Consider the following 18,702-nt stretch of genomic DNA (forward strand, 5'->3'; position numbering starts at 1 on the left):
TTTGTTTCTTAAAATGCAGGATGAACAGTACGACCACTTAGATGCAGCAGAGGTGGCCAAAGTGGAAAAGAGTGCAAATGAGGCAATGGAGTGGATGAACAACAAGCTCAATCTTCAGAACAAGCGAAGTCTTGCTTTGGACCCACTCGTCAAGGCAAAGGAGATTGATAGTAAAACAAAAGTAAGTAATTCTTTTCACTCCAAGGAAAAACTGTTAAATTGAGTAGTGTTACATGATACCTTCTGCTAACTTTATTTGTATTTGATTCTTGAATTTTTTGCACTGTCTTTTGCTAATCTCCACTGCATTTGTGTATGTGTGGAAGAAAAGGCATGATTCCAGTTGTTTTGTTCCACAACCTTTTCATGTTACTGTTCTTTTGTACAGCAAACTTAGGTTAAATGGAGCTGATTTAGTATATTGTCAAAGAGAATGAGCTGTGATCTAGAAAGGACAAATACCCATGAACTGGTGATTTGCCATGAACCTGGTAGGGGGCCTTAATCAAGCCATGTGCTCTTAGCCTCTTCCCTTTTCTGCAGTATGGTGATGGTGATGGCCTTCCATGCTATGGGTATTGTAAAGAATTACAATAAGACAGTGTCTGTGAAGTGCCTTGAAAACTGGAAATATTTATATAAATGTTAGACTTTATAATATCAGGAAATTAAAACTTACTACCTCTTTCATTTTAGGAACTGATAACCACGTGTAATCCAATAGTCACCAAACCAAAACCCAAGGTAGAACTTCCAAAAGAGGATCAAAAACCAGCAGAACAAAATGGCCCAGTAGAAGGCCAGGGAGATGGTAACAGAGAGTCTCAGACAGTGGAACAGAATTCTGATTCAACAGCTCCAGCATCTACAGAAAAGAAACTTCCTGAAATGGACATTGATTGAATTCCAGCACTTGTTTATATTAGAAATTACAATAAAGCTTTAAGTTGTCAACTTATGTTTGGAATAAGAATGGGAGCCAAATGGGAACTGCAGTTTGCTCGTGGTTGCTCTGTTTTGGGGTAGGATTGGTCAATATGAGGCATCTTGACTCTCGGGTAGCAAACTATTCAGTTGAATAAGTTCATATGTTCTGCCATGTGACATTAGAACCCTCTTGTAACCATTAGATTTGCAGAAACAAACTTAGCTGATCCTTCAGTTTAATTATACTCCTGCTGGGTTCCTTTTTAAAAGAGAGAGAGGACAACTAGAAAAAACAGTTAAGCTTCTAAATATGAAGTTGCTATTATGGATTGTAGCAGCAGCATTGTATGTGTCTACTGAGAGAGAATGCCAGAGGTGTTTGAAGCTCTGCTCCTACTGGGGGGGAAAGAACAAAGTACCAGTTTAAAATTCTTCTGCAATTACAGAAGCAATAAAGGTGTGCTTTCTAGCAGGAATCAGTTCATTTCATTTTTGTGTCACTGACAGTTAATGTGAAGTATACTACACCATCGATCAGATTTCATGTTTGTGTTAAGTACAAAGAATCGAAAGAGCCAGAGTATTTGTTTTGGGCTTTTTCAAGGTAATGTCCACACTCAGTTGTGGATATTAATGTCCCAGACACAACATCAAATTGCTTATCTGATACACAGAGCAGTAAATATGTGTCTAAACCTGCTATTAGATATCCAAATACATATGCTCTTGGTAAATTCTCACCATCTATATGAAATGTTGTGTAAATTTCTGTCTCTAGTTTAAGTAGTTGCTTGTAGAGAAAATGAAGATATACTGCTTGCTGTCTGCTGTACTTATGGATGATTCTGATTAGTTGCTAACCTTCAAGAGAAAATTTGCTTCCTATATTTGGCATTATCTTCCAACAAAAAAAAATCTGGCAGTTTTCTCATGTGCTCTTCGACCCTTTGGCTGTTTTGCTTCTATTATTGATAATTGTCATAAACTTGTATGTGTTGAAATCAAAATGGAACTTCCATACACATTGCAAGAAATAAATGCACTGGATTATACTGGATTTTTTTTAAATTGTTGATTATGGGTCAAGGAAATTAAATTCTTGAGAATTCGGAAAATTGATTCGTCTTCCTACTGCAGTAGCTCTCAAAAGAAACCTGAAAACCATGTAAACTCAACTCATTAGACAAACTATTATGAGATTCTTGAATCTGTAAAGTCATTCATAACAATGGCAAGTAGGTCATGCATTCATTCTGGTGTTCATCTTTTAAATGAGTTCTTTGATACTGGCAAGTACTTACTGACATCACCGACAGTGTACTGGTATTTGAAAGCATTACTGTATTCTAGACACACAGTTGAGCAATATGTGAAATATAACTTTATGATGCATCTCAACTGAAAGCTGAATATCTAATGCTTACAATTTGGAAGATACTTCAGATTCAAGAATACCCTGAGTACATTCCTTTCATTCTTCTGCCTTCCCCTAAATGGCAGTCGCTGCTATTTTTCTACCTGCTTCATTGACTGCTGCCTGTTAATGGCAGCTGCAACTCTTTTAATGAAATAAAAGCTTTAGATCTTCCCGTTTGTCAGCTTTTATTTCTTACTACCATTTTGGCACAGTTTTCCATAAAGCCCAAAGATCTTACCATTTTCTGTGCAACAAATGGTGAAATAAGTATTTTAAAGTGCTGTAGGAAATACCCTAAATGGATTTAATATGTCAGATTGGAATTAAATGATGCATGTGTTTAATGAAGATGCTGCTTTGGGTATCTGAAGAAAGAAATGGTAAATGGCTTGGAACAGAGATGACAAAAGTTTACCGGAAAAGAACGGTTAGTGACAAGCGATAACTTTGAATCCTGTAGCACAGGATAGAATATAAATATTTTAAGTAACTGAGAATGTAATTCATAATCAGGAGGTAGCTATACTAATATTATTATAGACATAACTTGTTAATGTCAGTCTGTGACATAAGTTAGTAGAGGAGGCAGCAAATGTGGCTCCCACCCAGGATGTGTAAACAGTTCTAAAGTCATGTTTGCCTCTTTAATAGTTTCATTAAAAGGAAGACAGTCCATAGACAACTTGGATGTCTAGCACATTAATGTATACTAAACAGGCCAAGAGCACTACATAGTCCGTGGTATATACATAGTGAATATGTGAATACCAGCCTCCTGCCTTAAAATGCAGGAGTATGAACTGGATCTTCAAGTAATCTTGTCACTTGGCACTTGTCATCTTTAGATAGCAAATTTACAATGTGCTGATAAGGACTGTTCAATAAAGTTTAAATCTCCCTCCTTAGGCTCTGCCAACTTTCTCAACAAAAGTGGAACAATTCATGGCTATTATCGTGTTTGCTTTTGAAGATACAGAGCAAAAGCTCTCATTTGTATGTGTCTTAAATGAGTATTTAAGATCAAACAAATACCACCAGTAAGCTATTGAAAAGTAGAAATGTAAGAATCCTAGACCCAATTCAAGGTTTTAAAGAAGGAAATAATTTGTTGGTGCAAATTCAGCAGAATAACATCACACGAGACATGTATTTAATAGTGTGTACATCTTGTCACTGATCCCAGTGACTGTTGGCTCAGCTTTCAGTGTTCTCTTGGTATTTCTCAGAACAGATTTCCTTCATCTATGGCAGAATAGAGCACTTTGTTTCCTACTGCCAATAAATCTCCATTTGTTATTAAGTACTTTCTATCTAAAATGTAAGTGTAATCACAGGCTCCTTAGTGTCTAAAACATCAGATCTATATGGCACTTGGTTGTACAAAGACTTTATTTTTTTATCTTGAGACTCCCATCACTGGCTCCTTCGTACAATGCTGATTTCTTCTATTTCTCTAGACCTCAACATCTCCAATCTCCTTCCAGTTGCTGAATTGTATTTGAAAGTTAGTTGTTGTAACAACAGGGGAAGATGGAGACATAGATCCCCCTTGTCATCCTCCTCCTCCCGCTCTTCCCCACACAGGAGAGCAAACAGCAGGCAAGATTCGCTGGACAACAAAGCACAGAAGCAGGTAGTGCACCCCGAAATGGACACTGCTTCCATTCAGGACTTGGAGGAGGATCAGCCATTGAGACATAGTGATAGAGAAGAAGGAGAGTTCTCTGATGAAGAGGAGACTGAGCTAGAGGTATCAGAACCTTCTCTCAGGTTTTTTAAGGCTGATGACTATATTAACTATCCAAGACTCATAGCCTTAGACTTCAAAGATGATCCAGACATTGAGGAGGATAGACCCAGAAAGAGACATGAGGGGGATGCTGAATTTTTCCCTAAGCAGACAGCCATTGGGAAAGCCTTTCTTTTCCCAGTGTACTTTAAGCAACAGATGAGGACTGAATGGAAGAGACCATTTACAAACAAGCAATGCAGAGGTTTCTTAAAAGAAACTATACCCCCTGTACTCCTTTCCTAATGATTTCCTCAAAGTTCCATTAGTAGATGCGCCAATCACTGCCCTTCAATCTTATGGCTTTGTATTAGAGAATAGTCAGGGCACTCTCTCAAAGGTCCCTTACACAAAAAGGCGGACTCTGCATTACGTAAATTGCATGAGGGAGCTGCCATGATACTCAAGGCTACAGCTATTGGATCTATGGTTGCTAGAGCAAGCATAGTGTGGATGAGGAAACTGACAGATGATACTGGAGAATACCACAGCCATTGATGGGGCCAATAGAGTATTGAAGGCGGTATCTTTTCTAACTGATTCTACCTTAGATTCCTTACTGTTTGCATCAAGAGTAATTTCATCTTCCTCTGTAGCACGACGTACGCTCTGGCTCAGCCTAGGTTTCCTAGTAAACCTACAGAAGAGCCCTTACTCCTCAGCGCCTGGAACATCTCAGAATCATAATCAATACATGGACAGCATGCTTGTACCTCCCAGATCTCAAAGCCCAAAAGAGCAAGGAGGCAGCTTCTCCACACTGATATCTCTAGCCCAGGGATGTCAAACTAATTTGTTATGAGGGCCAAATCTGACACAACTGAGTCCTTATCAGGCCAGGCCATGTGTGTCATAAAATGTAATGCCAGGTAGCAGAGATATAAGCAGGGCTTTTTTTGAGCAGGGGGCTTGCCATCGGGGTGTGTGGTCTAATATGCAAATAAGTTCCTGCTGGGCTTTTTCTGCAAAAAAAGACCTATGTGGAAATGGTAAGGGGTATGGGCTAATATGCAAATAAGTTCCTGCTGGGATTTTTCTATAAAAACCTGGACATAAACTTTATAAAGGACACAAACCCAATCAAAGATTTTTTTTTTTTAAGTAAAACGTTTAAAACATTAGCACTCAGTCTTAAAGGTGCTTTCTTTGTATCTCCCATGGGATCCAGGAAACTGGGCAAACAAAGCTCCGGTACTTTCCTTCCTTCCCCAGGGTCCAGGAGGGGGGGGAGCCTCAGCCAATAGAAGGAAGAGAAGCTTGGCTCAGTAGCTATGCTGTGTGATTGAGAGAGCCTGGCAAAGCAAGCTCTGCCTCCCCCCGCCTTCCTCCCCAAGAGGAGCCTCAGCCAATGGAGGAAATAGAGGCTTTGCCCTGTAACTCCTATACGATTGAGCAAGCCAGGCAAAGCAAGCTGCAATGCAGAAGGAAGCAAGAGAGGAAGAAGGAAGCAGATGACAGCCAGTTGCTCATGTGCCTGATAGGAGCCCTCTGAGGAGCCTGATTCTGCCCCGGGCTGCATGTTTGACACCCCTACTCTAGCCAAATTACAGGGTCTTCTGATTTCCACCATAGATACAATCCAGTGGGGGAGGTTGCATGCAAGGCGACTTCAAAGTTTCCTGCTACCTTATCAGACGTTTCTGGAAGTCAAACACAGTCTTCAGTGGTGGACCAAGATGGCAAACTTGTCACAAGGGAAAACCTTCTGGGTGCCAGACTGGAAACAGGTCTACATAGATGCTAGCCTAACAGGCTGGAGAGCTACCTTCTAAAACTCTCCCATATAGGGTGTATGGTCAAAAGCAGAATCGAAGCTTCCAATAAACGTTCTAGAATTGAGAGCGATCAGACTGGCTCTACTTCACTTTGTGCCTCGGATTCACAAGTCACACATCCCTGTTCAGACAGACAACATCTCAGCAAAAGCATATATAAACAAGAGAGATCCATATCTTCAGCACTTCACAGACAGGGATGCAAGCTCACATTATCGCCATTCATACAGAACATCTGAAGGGGACAGACAATGTGTAGGCGGATTGGTTGAGTTGTCAGGAGATCAGACAAGGCAAGTGGTCTCTCAGCAAGAAAACCTTCCAACAGATCGTGTCACACTTCGGGATGCCAGCAGTGGATCTGTTTGTCTCCTTGAGAAATCACCAGCTGAACTGCTTCTATGCATGGTACTTCCATCGCAAAGCGGAGGCGGTAGATGCCCTGCCAGCTCTATGGCCAAAGGAACTCCTATTTGCCTTTCCACCCATTCCGCTGCTACCAAAACTTCTCAGGAGAATTTGGGAGCTACGTGCAAAGGTAAACATTAGTGGCACCTCATTGGCCAAGAAGATTGTGGTTTGCAGATCTTCAGGAGCTTTCAGTGGAACCATCAATGACCCTACCAGTCTCATATGACCTTCTTCATCAGGGTCCAGTTCTTCACCCTTGTCCAGAATGGTTCCACTTGACTGCCTTGAAAGGAAGAAGTTCTTACAATTAGGTTATTCAACTTCAGTGACAGAGACCATAATAGCATCTCAGAAACAGTCTACACAGTGAATATACAATGATACCTGGAAAGTGTTTGTTCGTTGGTGTCACCAAAAAAGACTTGATTAACTCTGCCCAGGGATCAGAGACATTTTAGACTTCTTGCAAGAAGGTTTAAGTGTGGGATTGTGGGCATCTACGCTATGAAGACAGGTCACAGCGTTGTCCTCGGTATTACCAAGAATTCAGAAGATTAAATTATCTAAACATCCTCACATTTCATGCTTTCTAAGAAGGGCTACTCTCTCCCAGCCATGCCAGACTCACAGGTTCCCAGCCTGGAAACTAAACAGTTCTATTCACACTAACAACCCCCCCCTTGAACCACTTAAGGACATTTCTCTGACGTATCTCCAAATGAAAACCTTATTCCTGACAATGATTACATCTGCAAGAAGAGTATCAGAGCTTGGGGCGTTATCAGTGAAGTCAGAGCTGTGTATATTTCATAAAGACAAAGTAGTCCCACGTATGGACCCCACCTTTCAACCAAAAGTTGTCTCAAACTTTCATAGAACTTAAGAGATTTATCTTCCATCCTTCTGACCTAACCCTATCCATCCCAAAGAGAAGATCTGGCACACCCTAGATGTCAGACGGGCATTAAAATCCTATATCCATAGAAAAGCACCTCTATGTAGGTCAGATGCACTCTTCATAAGCATATCTCCTCCTCACACAGGCAAAAAGATGTCTAGTACAGCTACTAGCAAGACCATCAGATTATGCATCACTGAGGCACATAAAGCACAAAAAATACCAGTTCCTATAGGCATAACAGCTCATTCCGTATGTAGCACAGCCTTTGCTAGGCAGGCATCTATAGAAGAGATACGTCGGGCAGCCACCTGGTCCTCTATTTCAGGGGTGGCCAACGGTAGCTCTCCAAATGTTTTTTGCCTACAACTCCCATCAGCCCCAGCCATTGGCCATGCTGGCTGGGACTTATGGGAGTTGTAGGCAAAAAAAATCTGGAGAGCTACCGTTGGCCACCCCTGCTCTATTTCAATGTTCATAAAATCAACACATGATTTGACTGATGTGGCTTTTGGTCGCAGGGTACTCCAACATGTTTTGGATGATGGTGACAGCCTTAACCCACCTTAATAGGGACACTGCTTTAAGATGTCCCACAAGATGTCCTCTGCCTCAGAGGGAGAACAACCAGTGGATACTCATCATGAAGGGTTCTCTGGAGAGCCAGTTTGGTGTAGTGGTTAAGTGTGCAGACTCTGATCTGGGAGAGCCGGGTTTGACTCCCCACTCCTCCACTTGCACCTGCTAGCATGGCCTTGGGTCAGCCATAGCTCTGGCAGAGGTTGTCCTTGAAAGGGCAGCTGCTGTGAGAACCCTCTCCAGCCCCACCCACCTCACAGGGTATCTGTTGTGGGGGAGGGAGATAAAGGAGATTGTGAGCCGCTCTGAGACTCTTCGGAGTGGAGGGCGGGATATAAATCCAATATCATCATCTTCTTATGTTCTTATGTTCTCCTCCTCTGAGGACATCTTGGCCCATGCAGAGTACCATATCCATCATCCATTTAAAAAAAAAGTGAGAGAGTGAAAGGAAATTAAAGATATATTAAGTACACAGCATCTGAGACAGTAGGTTTCCACAGAGAGTAATAATAATAATAATAATAACTTTTTATTTGTATCCCGCCCTCCCCGCACAAGCAGGCTCAGGGCGGCTCACAACATGTAAGTGCAATACAATATAATAAAATCATATAAAACAATAAAATTATCTTAATCAGTGTACAGTTACATTTAAAATTAACATTAAGGTGCTAAATAGATCTTAAATTCTGTAGAAAAGAAGAAACATACACAGCGACGTTATCTTAGCTCAGCATGGGCGAAGGCTATTCTGAAGAGGTATGTCTTACAGGCCCTGCGAAATTGATTTACACATCGCAGGGCCCGTACCTCCTCCGGGAGCTGGTTCCAGAGTAGTGGGGCCGCAACGGAGAAGGCCCGATCCCGGGTGGTCTTTATTCTGGCCTCCCTTGGCCCAGGTATATTCAGCTGGTGCTTACCAGCTGACCTCAGTGCTCTCTGGGGCTCATATGGGGAGAGACGGTCCCTCAGGTAGACAGGCCCTCGGCCATATAGGCCATATAGGGCTTTAAAGGTCATGACCAGCACCTTGTAACGAACTCGGTAGACCACTGGCAGCCAGTGCAGTTCGCGCAACCCTGGCTGTATGTGCTCCCATCTTGGAAGCCCCAATAGCAGCCTAGCCGCCGCGTTCTGCACCAGCTGCAACCGCCGAGTTCGGCACAAGGGCAGCCCCATGTAGAGGGCGTTGCAGTAATCTAGTCTGGAGGTGACCGTAGCATGAATCACCGTTGCCAGGTCCCGGCGCTCCAGGAAGGGGGCCAACTGCTTTGCCCGCCGAAGATGAAAAAACGCGGACTTGGCAGTGGCCGCTATCTGTGCCTCCATAGATAGTGAAGGCTCCAGAAGGGCCCCCAAGCTCCTGACCCTGTGGGCCACTTTCAGTGGCACACCGTCAAGAGCTGGCAAGGGAATTTCCCCTCCTGGGGCACCGCGACCCAAGCAAAGGACCTCTGTCTTCGCCGGATTCAGCTTCAGCCCACTCAGCCTGAGCCAGCCAGCCACGGCCTGCAATGCAAGGTCCAGGTTTTCTGGGACGCAGTCAGGTCGGCCATCCATTAGTAGATAGAGCTGGGTGTCATCTGCATATTGATGGCACCCAAGCCCAAACCTCCAGGCAATCTGGGCAAGGGGGCGCATATAGATGTTAAACAACACTGGTGAGAGGACTGCCCCTTGTGGCACTCCACACACTAGTGGGTGCCTCCGGGACAGCTCTCCCCCAATTGCCACCCTTTGTCCCCGACCATCAAGGAAGGAGAGCCACTGTAAAGTATAGGATAGATTACTCAACGCTAGGGTTGCCAATCCCCAGGTGGGGGCAGGGGATCACCCGGTTTGGAGGCCCTCCCCCAGCTTGAGGGTCGTCAGAAAGCGGGGGGAGGGGAGGGAAATGTCTGCTGGGAACTCTGCTATTCCCTATGGAGATTTATTCCCATAGAAAATAATGGAGAATTGATCCGTGGGTATCTTGGGCTCTGGGGGGGCTGTTTTTTGGGGTAGATGCACCAAATTTTCAGTATAGCATCTAGTGCCTCTCCCCAAAATACCCACCAAGTTTCAAAACTATTGAACCAGGGGGTCCAATTCTATGAGCCCCAAAAGAAGGTGCCCCTATCCTTCATTATTTCCTATGGAAGGAAGGCATTGAAAAGGTGTGCTGTCCCTTTAAATGTGATGGCCAGAACTCCCTTTGGAGTTCAATTATGCTTGTCACACCCTTGCTCCTGGCTCTTTGCCCAATGTCTCCTGGCTCCACCCCCAAAGTCTCCTGGCTCCACCCCCAAAGTCCCCAGATATTTCTTGAATTGGACTTGGCAACAATAATAATAATAATAAAACTTTATATCCCGCCCTCCCCGCCGAGGCGGGCTCAGGGCGGCTAACAACATTTCATAAAATTATACAGAGTTTAAAATCACATTAACTTTAAAACATTCCAGTTAACCAAGTATTATACAGATTTCCGGGTTCTAATTCCATTTATAATGATAATAGCGAAAGTCACCCAACAGCGGTCTCTCAGCCAGCAAAGGCCATCCTGAAAGAGGTCAAGGCACCGCAGGGCTCGCACTTCTTCCGGGAGCTGGTTCCATAGGTGTGGAGCTGTGATGGAGAAGGCCCGTGTACAAGTGTTTTGGAGTTTGGCCTCCTTTGGTCCAGGGATAGTCAGCTGGTTCTTCCCTGCTGACCTCAGTGCTCTCTGGGGTTTGTATGGGGAGAGACGGTCCCTCAGGTAGGCAGGCCCTTGGCCATACTCAATACAGAAGAATCATAGTTCCTTAAGTTCCCCTGTTCATCGCACACTGATACTTATTTCATTGTTTGGAGGTTCTGTATCTTCCTGTTCTTGGTATACCTTATTCTATTTGATACTAACAGTTATTTTCTCCAGTTATGTTTTCTCATGTTAAGTCATACTGCTCTCTGAGTAGCTGAACTGAGGGAGGGTGACTCCTAGCAGGAACAGGAAGTTCAAAAATTCAATTTCTTGCCTCCCTAAATGGAGGTTAGGAATCATCCACAAGCTGTCCTCTTGCCCTCAGAGGAGAAGGACCCTTCATGGTGAGTATCTACTGGTCGTTTCCTGTTCTGTGTACCATTTAGCCAGTTCTGAAAGGATATTATATGAAAGCTTTCTGAAAATTGCTTCCAATGATTTGTAGTCTTTTCATAAGTTTGGGTTTGCACTGATGAATCATTTGGAATTTATATCCCGCCCTCCACTTGCACCTGCTAGCATGGCCTTGGGTCAGCCAAAGCTCTGGCAGAAGTTGTCCTTGAAAGGGCAGCTGCTGTGAGAGCCCTCTCCAGCCCCACCCACCTCACAGGGTGTCTGTTGTGGGGGAGGAAGGTAAAGGAGATTGTGAGCCACTCTGAGACTCTTTGGAGTGGAAGGCGGGATATAAATCCAATATCTTCTTCTTCTTCTTCTTCTTCTTCTTGGAATTTAAGCATCCAGAAACCATTGATAACCCTGCCATTTGAGCATAGTTATTTTGGGTCATTGCCAGGTTTAAAAAAAAAATTAAATGGAGCCTTTTCACAACAATACATAAATTCTTTAAAACTATTGTTCATTGAGAGAGTTGCTCTTTTTTCTTCTTCTCTTTTTTTGCATCGCAACACTTCAATATATATGTTCAGCTATTTGAACAATCTTCCATGGCTGATCAGCCAGTAAAACCCAACTTGGACCAATAATTCTCCTAATAGGGACCTCACAGTTTCTGTATTTGGAAATAATTACTAGATAATGGACCACTGAGGGACTATTAGATATCTCTTGAATTAATGTTTCACCAGTGGCTCCTGTTTAGTTGCAGCAGGAGTTAATTTAAATGTAATAATTAAATGTTGGACTAGGATCTGGGAGACCCTGGTTCCAATCCCCTCTCATGCCATGGAAGCTCGCTGAGAGGCCTTAGGCCAGTCATACTCTCTAAGCCTAACTTACCTCACAGGGCTGTTGTGAGGATAAAATGGAGGAAAGGAGAACAATGTAAGATACTGAGTCCCCGCTGGTGAGAAAGGCGGGGGGATAAATGATTAAAAATCAAAGGAGGATTAATAAATTCTGTAGTTCAGGTAAAGGCCATCAATGAAATGCACTATCCAGACAACAAACCTTATCTAGAAAGATTACTCAAAGGAATATTGTATGTATTTTGTTTCTGACAAAGCAAAGTTTCATTTCTTTTAGTCAGTTTCAGATTCCTTTTTCAACTCATGTTTAGACTTTGTTTCAGTTTCTCATGTTCATGTTTGATCCTTCTTCACACTATATTTTTGTATTATCCTGTGATACTGTCAACATCATCTGTTGGAACAAACTTTGCTTACATTTTTGGTGCTGAAGACACATCAAATGGCAATCTTAATCTGTACTTGGCAAGAGAAGTATTGAATGTACTGACAGCACACTTATCATCCAGCTACATTTCTTTTGGGTTGGCCACTCACTGTCACTGATTCTTCTTTTTCTCCTCCATTCTTAAGTCCGTTGCTTCCCTCTACCCATATCTCAGTTTGCTCTGGTTTATCCTTTATTATGCCCCATTGACTGGCTTCTGCTTTCCTAAGACATCCTGTTCAAGTTACCCCTTTTGTCTATATATATATATATGCCTTTTTATCCTTTTCTCTTTAGATGCTTTCTAGCCATCATTGTTCTGCCAAAGCTTTTCCTTGGCAGTTCCTTTTTATCCTTTTCTCTTTAGATGTTTTCTTGCCATCATTGTTCTGCCAAAGCTTTTCCTTAGCTAAACCCTCAGGTTACTTCTCTCACGCCCTGTCTTTTCTCTCTTGGTGCCCCTTTCTCAGGATTTTATTGCCTTCTCATATCTATGTTTTTCTTTCCTGGCAAGTCTTTAAATAGCTCCTGAAAAATCTATGTACTGTTCTGTGATGCTGAGGTCTAATCTTTCCCTTTTGTAACCGTTCCCTTTTCCTTACAGTCTTATGTTTCTTTAGAGTATAAGCTTACAGCCAAGATAGAGTTTTTGTTTTTTTTTAAAAATACTGTTCATCTTTTCAAGATGCTTATTTTTCAAGAATTAATTAGTGAACTAAAAACTATACATTTTGGTCCGGCGGAGTTTCTTCTACGGCAGGCAGCTGAAAATATTCTTCAAACAGCTTTGTTCCTATATTGTGGAATGCTGCCTGCTCTTTTTTAGGTATGACTACAACTACTGGATTTAACTCTCTTTAGAGCATGCCTCACTTTGCCAACCACCTTCATTTTTTCCACACAAGTCACCTACTTTTCAATTCAGGTGGACAGCTGTTTGGTCTGGAGCAGCAGAACAAAGTTTGAGCCCAGTGGCACCTTTAAGACCAACGAAGTTTTATTCATAGTATGAACTTCCATGTGCATGCACACTTCCTCAGATACAATGAAATGGAATTTACCAGTCCATACATATACCTTTTCTGTAACCAGATGCAAAAGCCTGAATCATGCTGGCAAGTGCTCTCAGAAGGCTTTTCCACTTCTATACACTATACGCTTAGGTGGCATTGAAAGCACCTGGCCGTCGATCAGGAATGCTTTGTTCCTAATACTTGCAGAGAGCATTTCGCCAGCAAAATCCAGAAGGCTTGTGCATCTGGTAAAAGAACATGTTCAGGACTGGCTTGCTCTTAATATATGAATTGAGAGAATTTGCCATCAAAAGGAACGGCTTGCTCCTTATATAAATATTGTAGAGAGCATTGTAGAAGGCTTTTGCATCTGGTTAGAGAAGACGTTCAGGACGGGTTTAAGCTCCTAATATAAATATAAATGCTTAAGTGCTACTGAGAGGATAAGAGATCTTGAAGAAAATAAAGATGTTGCAGAGAGCATTAACATTGAATTATAACAAGAGGCCAATAACCCTGAAGGAAATAGGAATACTGCTCCTGAGGAAGTTTTTGACGAAATGAGCCTATATCCAGGTGCTCATTGGATGGACTTTTCTTGTAATATTGTAATGTACAAAAAGAGATGACTCTTGAAAAGGTTTTACTAAACATTGTTAGCCAGTACATCACAGCGTTTGTTTTTTGTATTGCCTGTAATATGTGATCCCAGGTTATTGGTTTTACAATTGGGAGGGGAGGAGCATAGTGAAGGAAATAAATATATCTAAATTGGAGATTGATGTATCCTTAATTGTGGAATGCTGTGAGCAAATAATTGAGACCTGGACATTACGTCCCATCCATCTTCGCTCAAGCATGGAGGTGACCTTACAGCCTTACTTTTCAGTGTTATCCATTAATTCCACTAATCTTCCCAGAGATGAACAGCACGAAGTACCAGCAACTCTGTAGCCAGCTAAAGCTCAAAAGTTTTTCCTCTTCTCAAAAACCTGTCCTAGGCTCACATAACTGTAAGATAAAGAGTTTTTAAAAGACACTTTCCCACTGTGTTTTCCCAACCTGAAAAAGCCCAGCCCAGTACAGTGAGACTTTGTATGTTTGTCCAAGTAGCAGCCCTGCAGTGTCAATATTAGTCACAAAAGTAGCATGTAAAAGTTTCAAAATCTCTTCTCTCCTGAGACCCTGTGCATATCTAATTCATTAAAAAAATAATTTTATTAAGGTACAGTACAAGATATAATAGTGATAACAGGTTACATATATATAGGGAAAAGAAAAATTGAAGGAGAGACATATCTATGTCTATGATGTCAATATAACATCATTCCAAGAAAATAACCAAGGATAGGCCTAAGTCTAAAAGTACATCATTTTCCTATTAATTACCCTACATGGCCTATCTCATGTCATATTTTATTGTGTAAAACATGAGGCAGAACGAAATAGGTTTTTGTGTACCATTTTATCTCACCTTCTTGGAAGGTCGGATCAAGAAAAATTAGTATTCCTATTGTCAGATAGAGATATATTAGTTTCCAAGTGGCAAAATATGTGGCTGCCATTATAGATAAAAAATGAGTAGAGATATATTAACTACTTTTCTTTTTACTACTGTGAATTGTTTTCTTAGGATGTCATTGGATAAATTTTATTGATAATTCAGCCTAATTTTTATCATGATTTATATAATTCTATTGTTGTATTTAACGTTTTATTTTACTTTTTTGTCTGGTTGTCGGTTGCTATGGCATTTTGTTGCTAATGCAATAAAGACTGACTTGACTTGACTACCCTACGTGGAAGAATATCATGTTCAGTAAGATAATCAAACCAAATTGCAATAAAGAAACTTTAATATTTCTCTGTTACTAGAAAGTGAGTTTGAACTGTAATTTTGGACATTATAAAGTATTCCCATAAACAGTGTTGCCATGCTAATATGGTCGGAGGAGACTTATCGATCCATTGTGAGGCAATTGTGGCATGGGCTGCAGAAATAAGAATGTGTATTCTCTCTGAGCTTCTGTTATCATTTTCAGGGTCTGTCCAATTTCCAAGCAAAAAAATTTCAGGAACTAAAGGTAGATCTCTATTTGTGATTAAAAATATTTGTTTCGTAATTTGGCTCCAAAAATTTTGTATTGAATTGCATGTCCACCAACAATGGAAACTGCCTCCTGTGTTCCCACATTGTTTTGCACAGGCTGAACTTATAGTGTCATTTATATGCTGCAGAAGACTAGGAGGTGAGTACCATCTCATTATTAGTTTATAAGATTGAAGCTTAATGGGGAGTATTTTAGAAGTATATGATGGAGAGGATCAGATTTCTTTCCATTCTTTAGAAGTAAAACTTTTGTTGCAGTCTGTTTGCCACAAATTCTGATATTTCAATAGAGGTTTTGAAGCTGTATTAAGTATTAATTTATACACTTTGGAGATAAGTTCAGTATCTTCTACCTGCAGAGTATGAATCATCTTTTCAAAACCAGTTTGAGGTCTGGTTATAGTGTTCTGAATTGTCGGCATTGAGGAGGTTTTCCGTATTTGGAAATAATGTAACCATAACACCTTAAAACCAATCCTCTTTTCCAATATTGATTTCTCTATCAATTTGCCTTTGACAAAGAAATCAATAACTCGGGTCCTTATCTGACTATTCTTGGTTTATGTAGGATTGGGGGGATAATCCTGGCGCTATTTCTTATATTTATTCCAGATTTTGGTAGCTGTGTGAAGGTAAGTACATTTATCCTTATTGATATTTTTAGGGTTTGAGTTCCAAAAGAAGTCAAAAAAGTTAAGTGGTGCAATATCTTGCTACTCCAGCTGAACTCACGCTGTTGTGGGAGATATTACAGCTCTTAAAAAAGAAGCTAAGTTAGTTGCCTCATAGTAATAATGGAGGATGGGAATTTCCAGACCGCCATTTTGTATTGGCCTTTTAAGAGTTTTCTTATTGATTCTTGGGCGTTTCTTGGCCCAAAGAAATTGTAGCAATTCCTTTTGACATAGGTCTGTTGGGATTTTTTAGAGATTTCTATTGGTATGGTCCGAAAGAGGTATAAATACTTGGGGAGAAGAAATTGTTTAATGAGATCTAGTCTATCAGACCAGGTAAGTAACAAACTGTTCCACTGTTTAGTTAAGTTTCTAATTTCATGTTGTAGAGATAGAAAATTAACTTTAAATAATTGAGAGAAATCTGCGGGAATATTAATTCCTAAATATTTCCAGTTTTTGGATATCCAATTATATGGGAAGGACCGTTTGATCTGAGTTTTGTCTGCTGGGATATTTATTGGGGTACATGTCAGATTTTATTTGGCTGAAGGATAGTCCTGAGATTTTGCTAAATTGCTGCAGTATAGGTTGAATTTCTTTTATAGGGTCTAGTGGGTTGGTGATACAGAGTACAATGTCATCTGCATAAAGTGGGATTTTGTGAATAGTAGGGCCAATGTTGATTCCCTTTATTGAGGGGTTTGTCCTAATAGCTAGAGTCCGGGATCTCTAATTCATTTTTTAATGCCTTAGATTCTTAGAAAGGCAACACCCAGTGCCGAATGTAGTTTAGCTATGCCATGTAAAAACTGCAGGTGTTGCTTCTGTATGTATTCTAAAGGGCTGCTGCTCTGATAAGCAAACTGGGCAGTGAAATACAGTCTTTTTAAACTGCATCAGCATCTCCTTAATCTTGTCTGTTATGTTTAACTTTACCATATTTAAATTAGCCAAAAGCTTTAGATCCAGAAGATTGCACTTAGAAATTGTACATACTGCCTCTCCAGAGACCCAATGAAGGTAACATAAAGACTTACTTTGAATGTCTGGTAAACTGCTTTATAATTCACATTATATACTGAGATCCAGCATGTTGTAATGATGATTAGATTATTGACCTAGCTTCTGGAAGAGCAAGATAATTCATACCGTAGTATTCCTTATTACTATATATAGGTGTGAAAGTTGAGACAGTGAAGAAAGCTGACAGGAGGAAAGTTGATTTCTTTGAAATGTGGTGTTGAGAATTTTTCGGATACTTGGAACTGCCAAAAAGAAAAGTGTTCTAGATCAAATCAAGCCTGAACTCCCCCTAGAAGTTAAAATGACCAAACTGAGGCTTTGGCCACATTATGAGAAGACAAAGAGTCACTTGAGAAAGATAATGATACTAGGAAAAGTTGAAAACAGCAGGGAAACTGGAAGACCTAACATGAGATGGATGGACTCAGTAAAGGATGCAATGGCCCTCGTTTTGCAAGACTTGAGCAAAGCTGTTAATGATTGGATGTTTTGGAGGTAATTAGTCCATAGGATTGCCATAAATCAGAAGCAGCTTGACAGCATTTAAGGCACATCGACACCAGGAAGACGAGGGTTCCAATTCTCATTCTGCTGTGAAATTTTCTGTGTGATCCAATCATATTCTGCTCATCTGCTTTCACAAGACTGTTTTGAGAATACAATGGGAAGGCAAAATAATGCTTGCTCTCCTGAACTACGTGGTGGAACAAAGCGTGGGATAAAAACAATTATATTGAATGCTCTTATAGTTCACAGTTATAGTTATAGAGGATGCTATACATGGCTATCTATCATTGTATTCTCACAACAAATCTAGAAAAGACAACTGCGTAACAGACTGTAGTCTACTGTTAATATCCCATATTACACTGGTGTGGGTTTCAACCAGCCTGTACTCCAGGGAATGCAATTCAGAATGGCCTGCCTAGTGACTGGAGGTTTCTTTAACCTTTAACATGTGGTAGTCAGTATTTTGTGTCAAGAGGGCAATAGAAATATTTAGAAAAGTAATTTTATTTTGATCAAAAGACATATATTACAGAAGGCTCAAGAACGTGACTGCTTTGCCATTCATGCCAATATCTACACATTTCAAAACAGCTCGGAAAGTGACAGACCACAACAAAATAAAACGGGAGTCTGCTATTAACAGCCATTTATTCCAGCATAGGCTTCTGTAAATCAGGCCTCAATCGGTTTTTAAGATGCCAAGTGACTCCTGTTTATTTTGCAGCTACACATTAACGGGGCCACCCACCTGCATATGTAACAACTCTCCAATAAAAGGTTTTAAAGAACTGTCTACGAAGAAAGATATGTATATTTTGATACTGAGTCTTTTAATAAAGTTTGTTAATTTTTTTTAAAAAAAGCACACTGTCTACTATGCACTTCACACACGATTCCAAGATGCAGAGAGCGAAAACAACGTCATAGCAGAAGAGGCAAGCATTTCAAGCGAACCGCATTCAGCTAACATTGTCCGCGTGTGAACCCCAATCCGAAAACCACACAGAAGACCCACCACAACCGAGAGGTAAATGCTCAAGCCAGCTGTAGCGTGCCCTAGACCTAACACCTGCGCCCGCTGGATTTTGGAGGCGCGTCGCACTTGGTGCTCCAGTCTCTTCTTGGAAAACCTGTCCCCGCCGTAAAATGAGAAATCCAGCGTTAAACCGGAAGCCTGGGAAGCCGCCCTTGCAGGAGTCCGTCCGTCTCTATGCTC

General features: G+C 41.1%; 1 protein-coding gene across 1 annotated transcript in view; it reads left to right on the forward strand.

The window, feature by feature from the left end:
• The window catches only part of HSPA4 (heat shock protein family A (Hsp70) member 4), a 67,428-nt gene extending 65,444 nt beyond the window's left edge, over positions 1 to 1,984 (forward strand). The window contains exons 18-19 of the mRNA XM_060240521.1: positions 20 to 181; positions 697 to 1,984. Of these exons, the coding sequence (XP_060096504.1) occupies positions 20 to 181; positions 697 to 903 (369 nt within the window). The 3' untranslated portion in view covers positions 904 to 1,984. The remainder of the gene's footprint in view (positions 1 to 19; positions 182 to 696) is intronic.
• Positions 1,985 to 18,702: the final 16,718 nt, after the last annotated feature.

Source organism: Heteronotia binoei, chromosome 5, assembly GCF_032191835.1.
Source record: "Heteronotia binoei isolate CCM8104 ecotype False Entrance Well chromosome 5, APGP_CSIRO_Hbin_v1, whole genome shotgun sequence".
In the NCBI taxonomy this organism is placed as follows: Eukaryota; Metazoa; Chordata; class Lepidosauria; order Squamata; family Gekkonidae; genus Heteronotia; species Heteronotia binoei.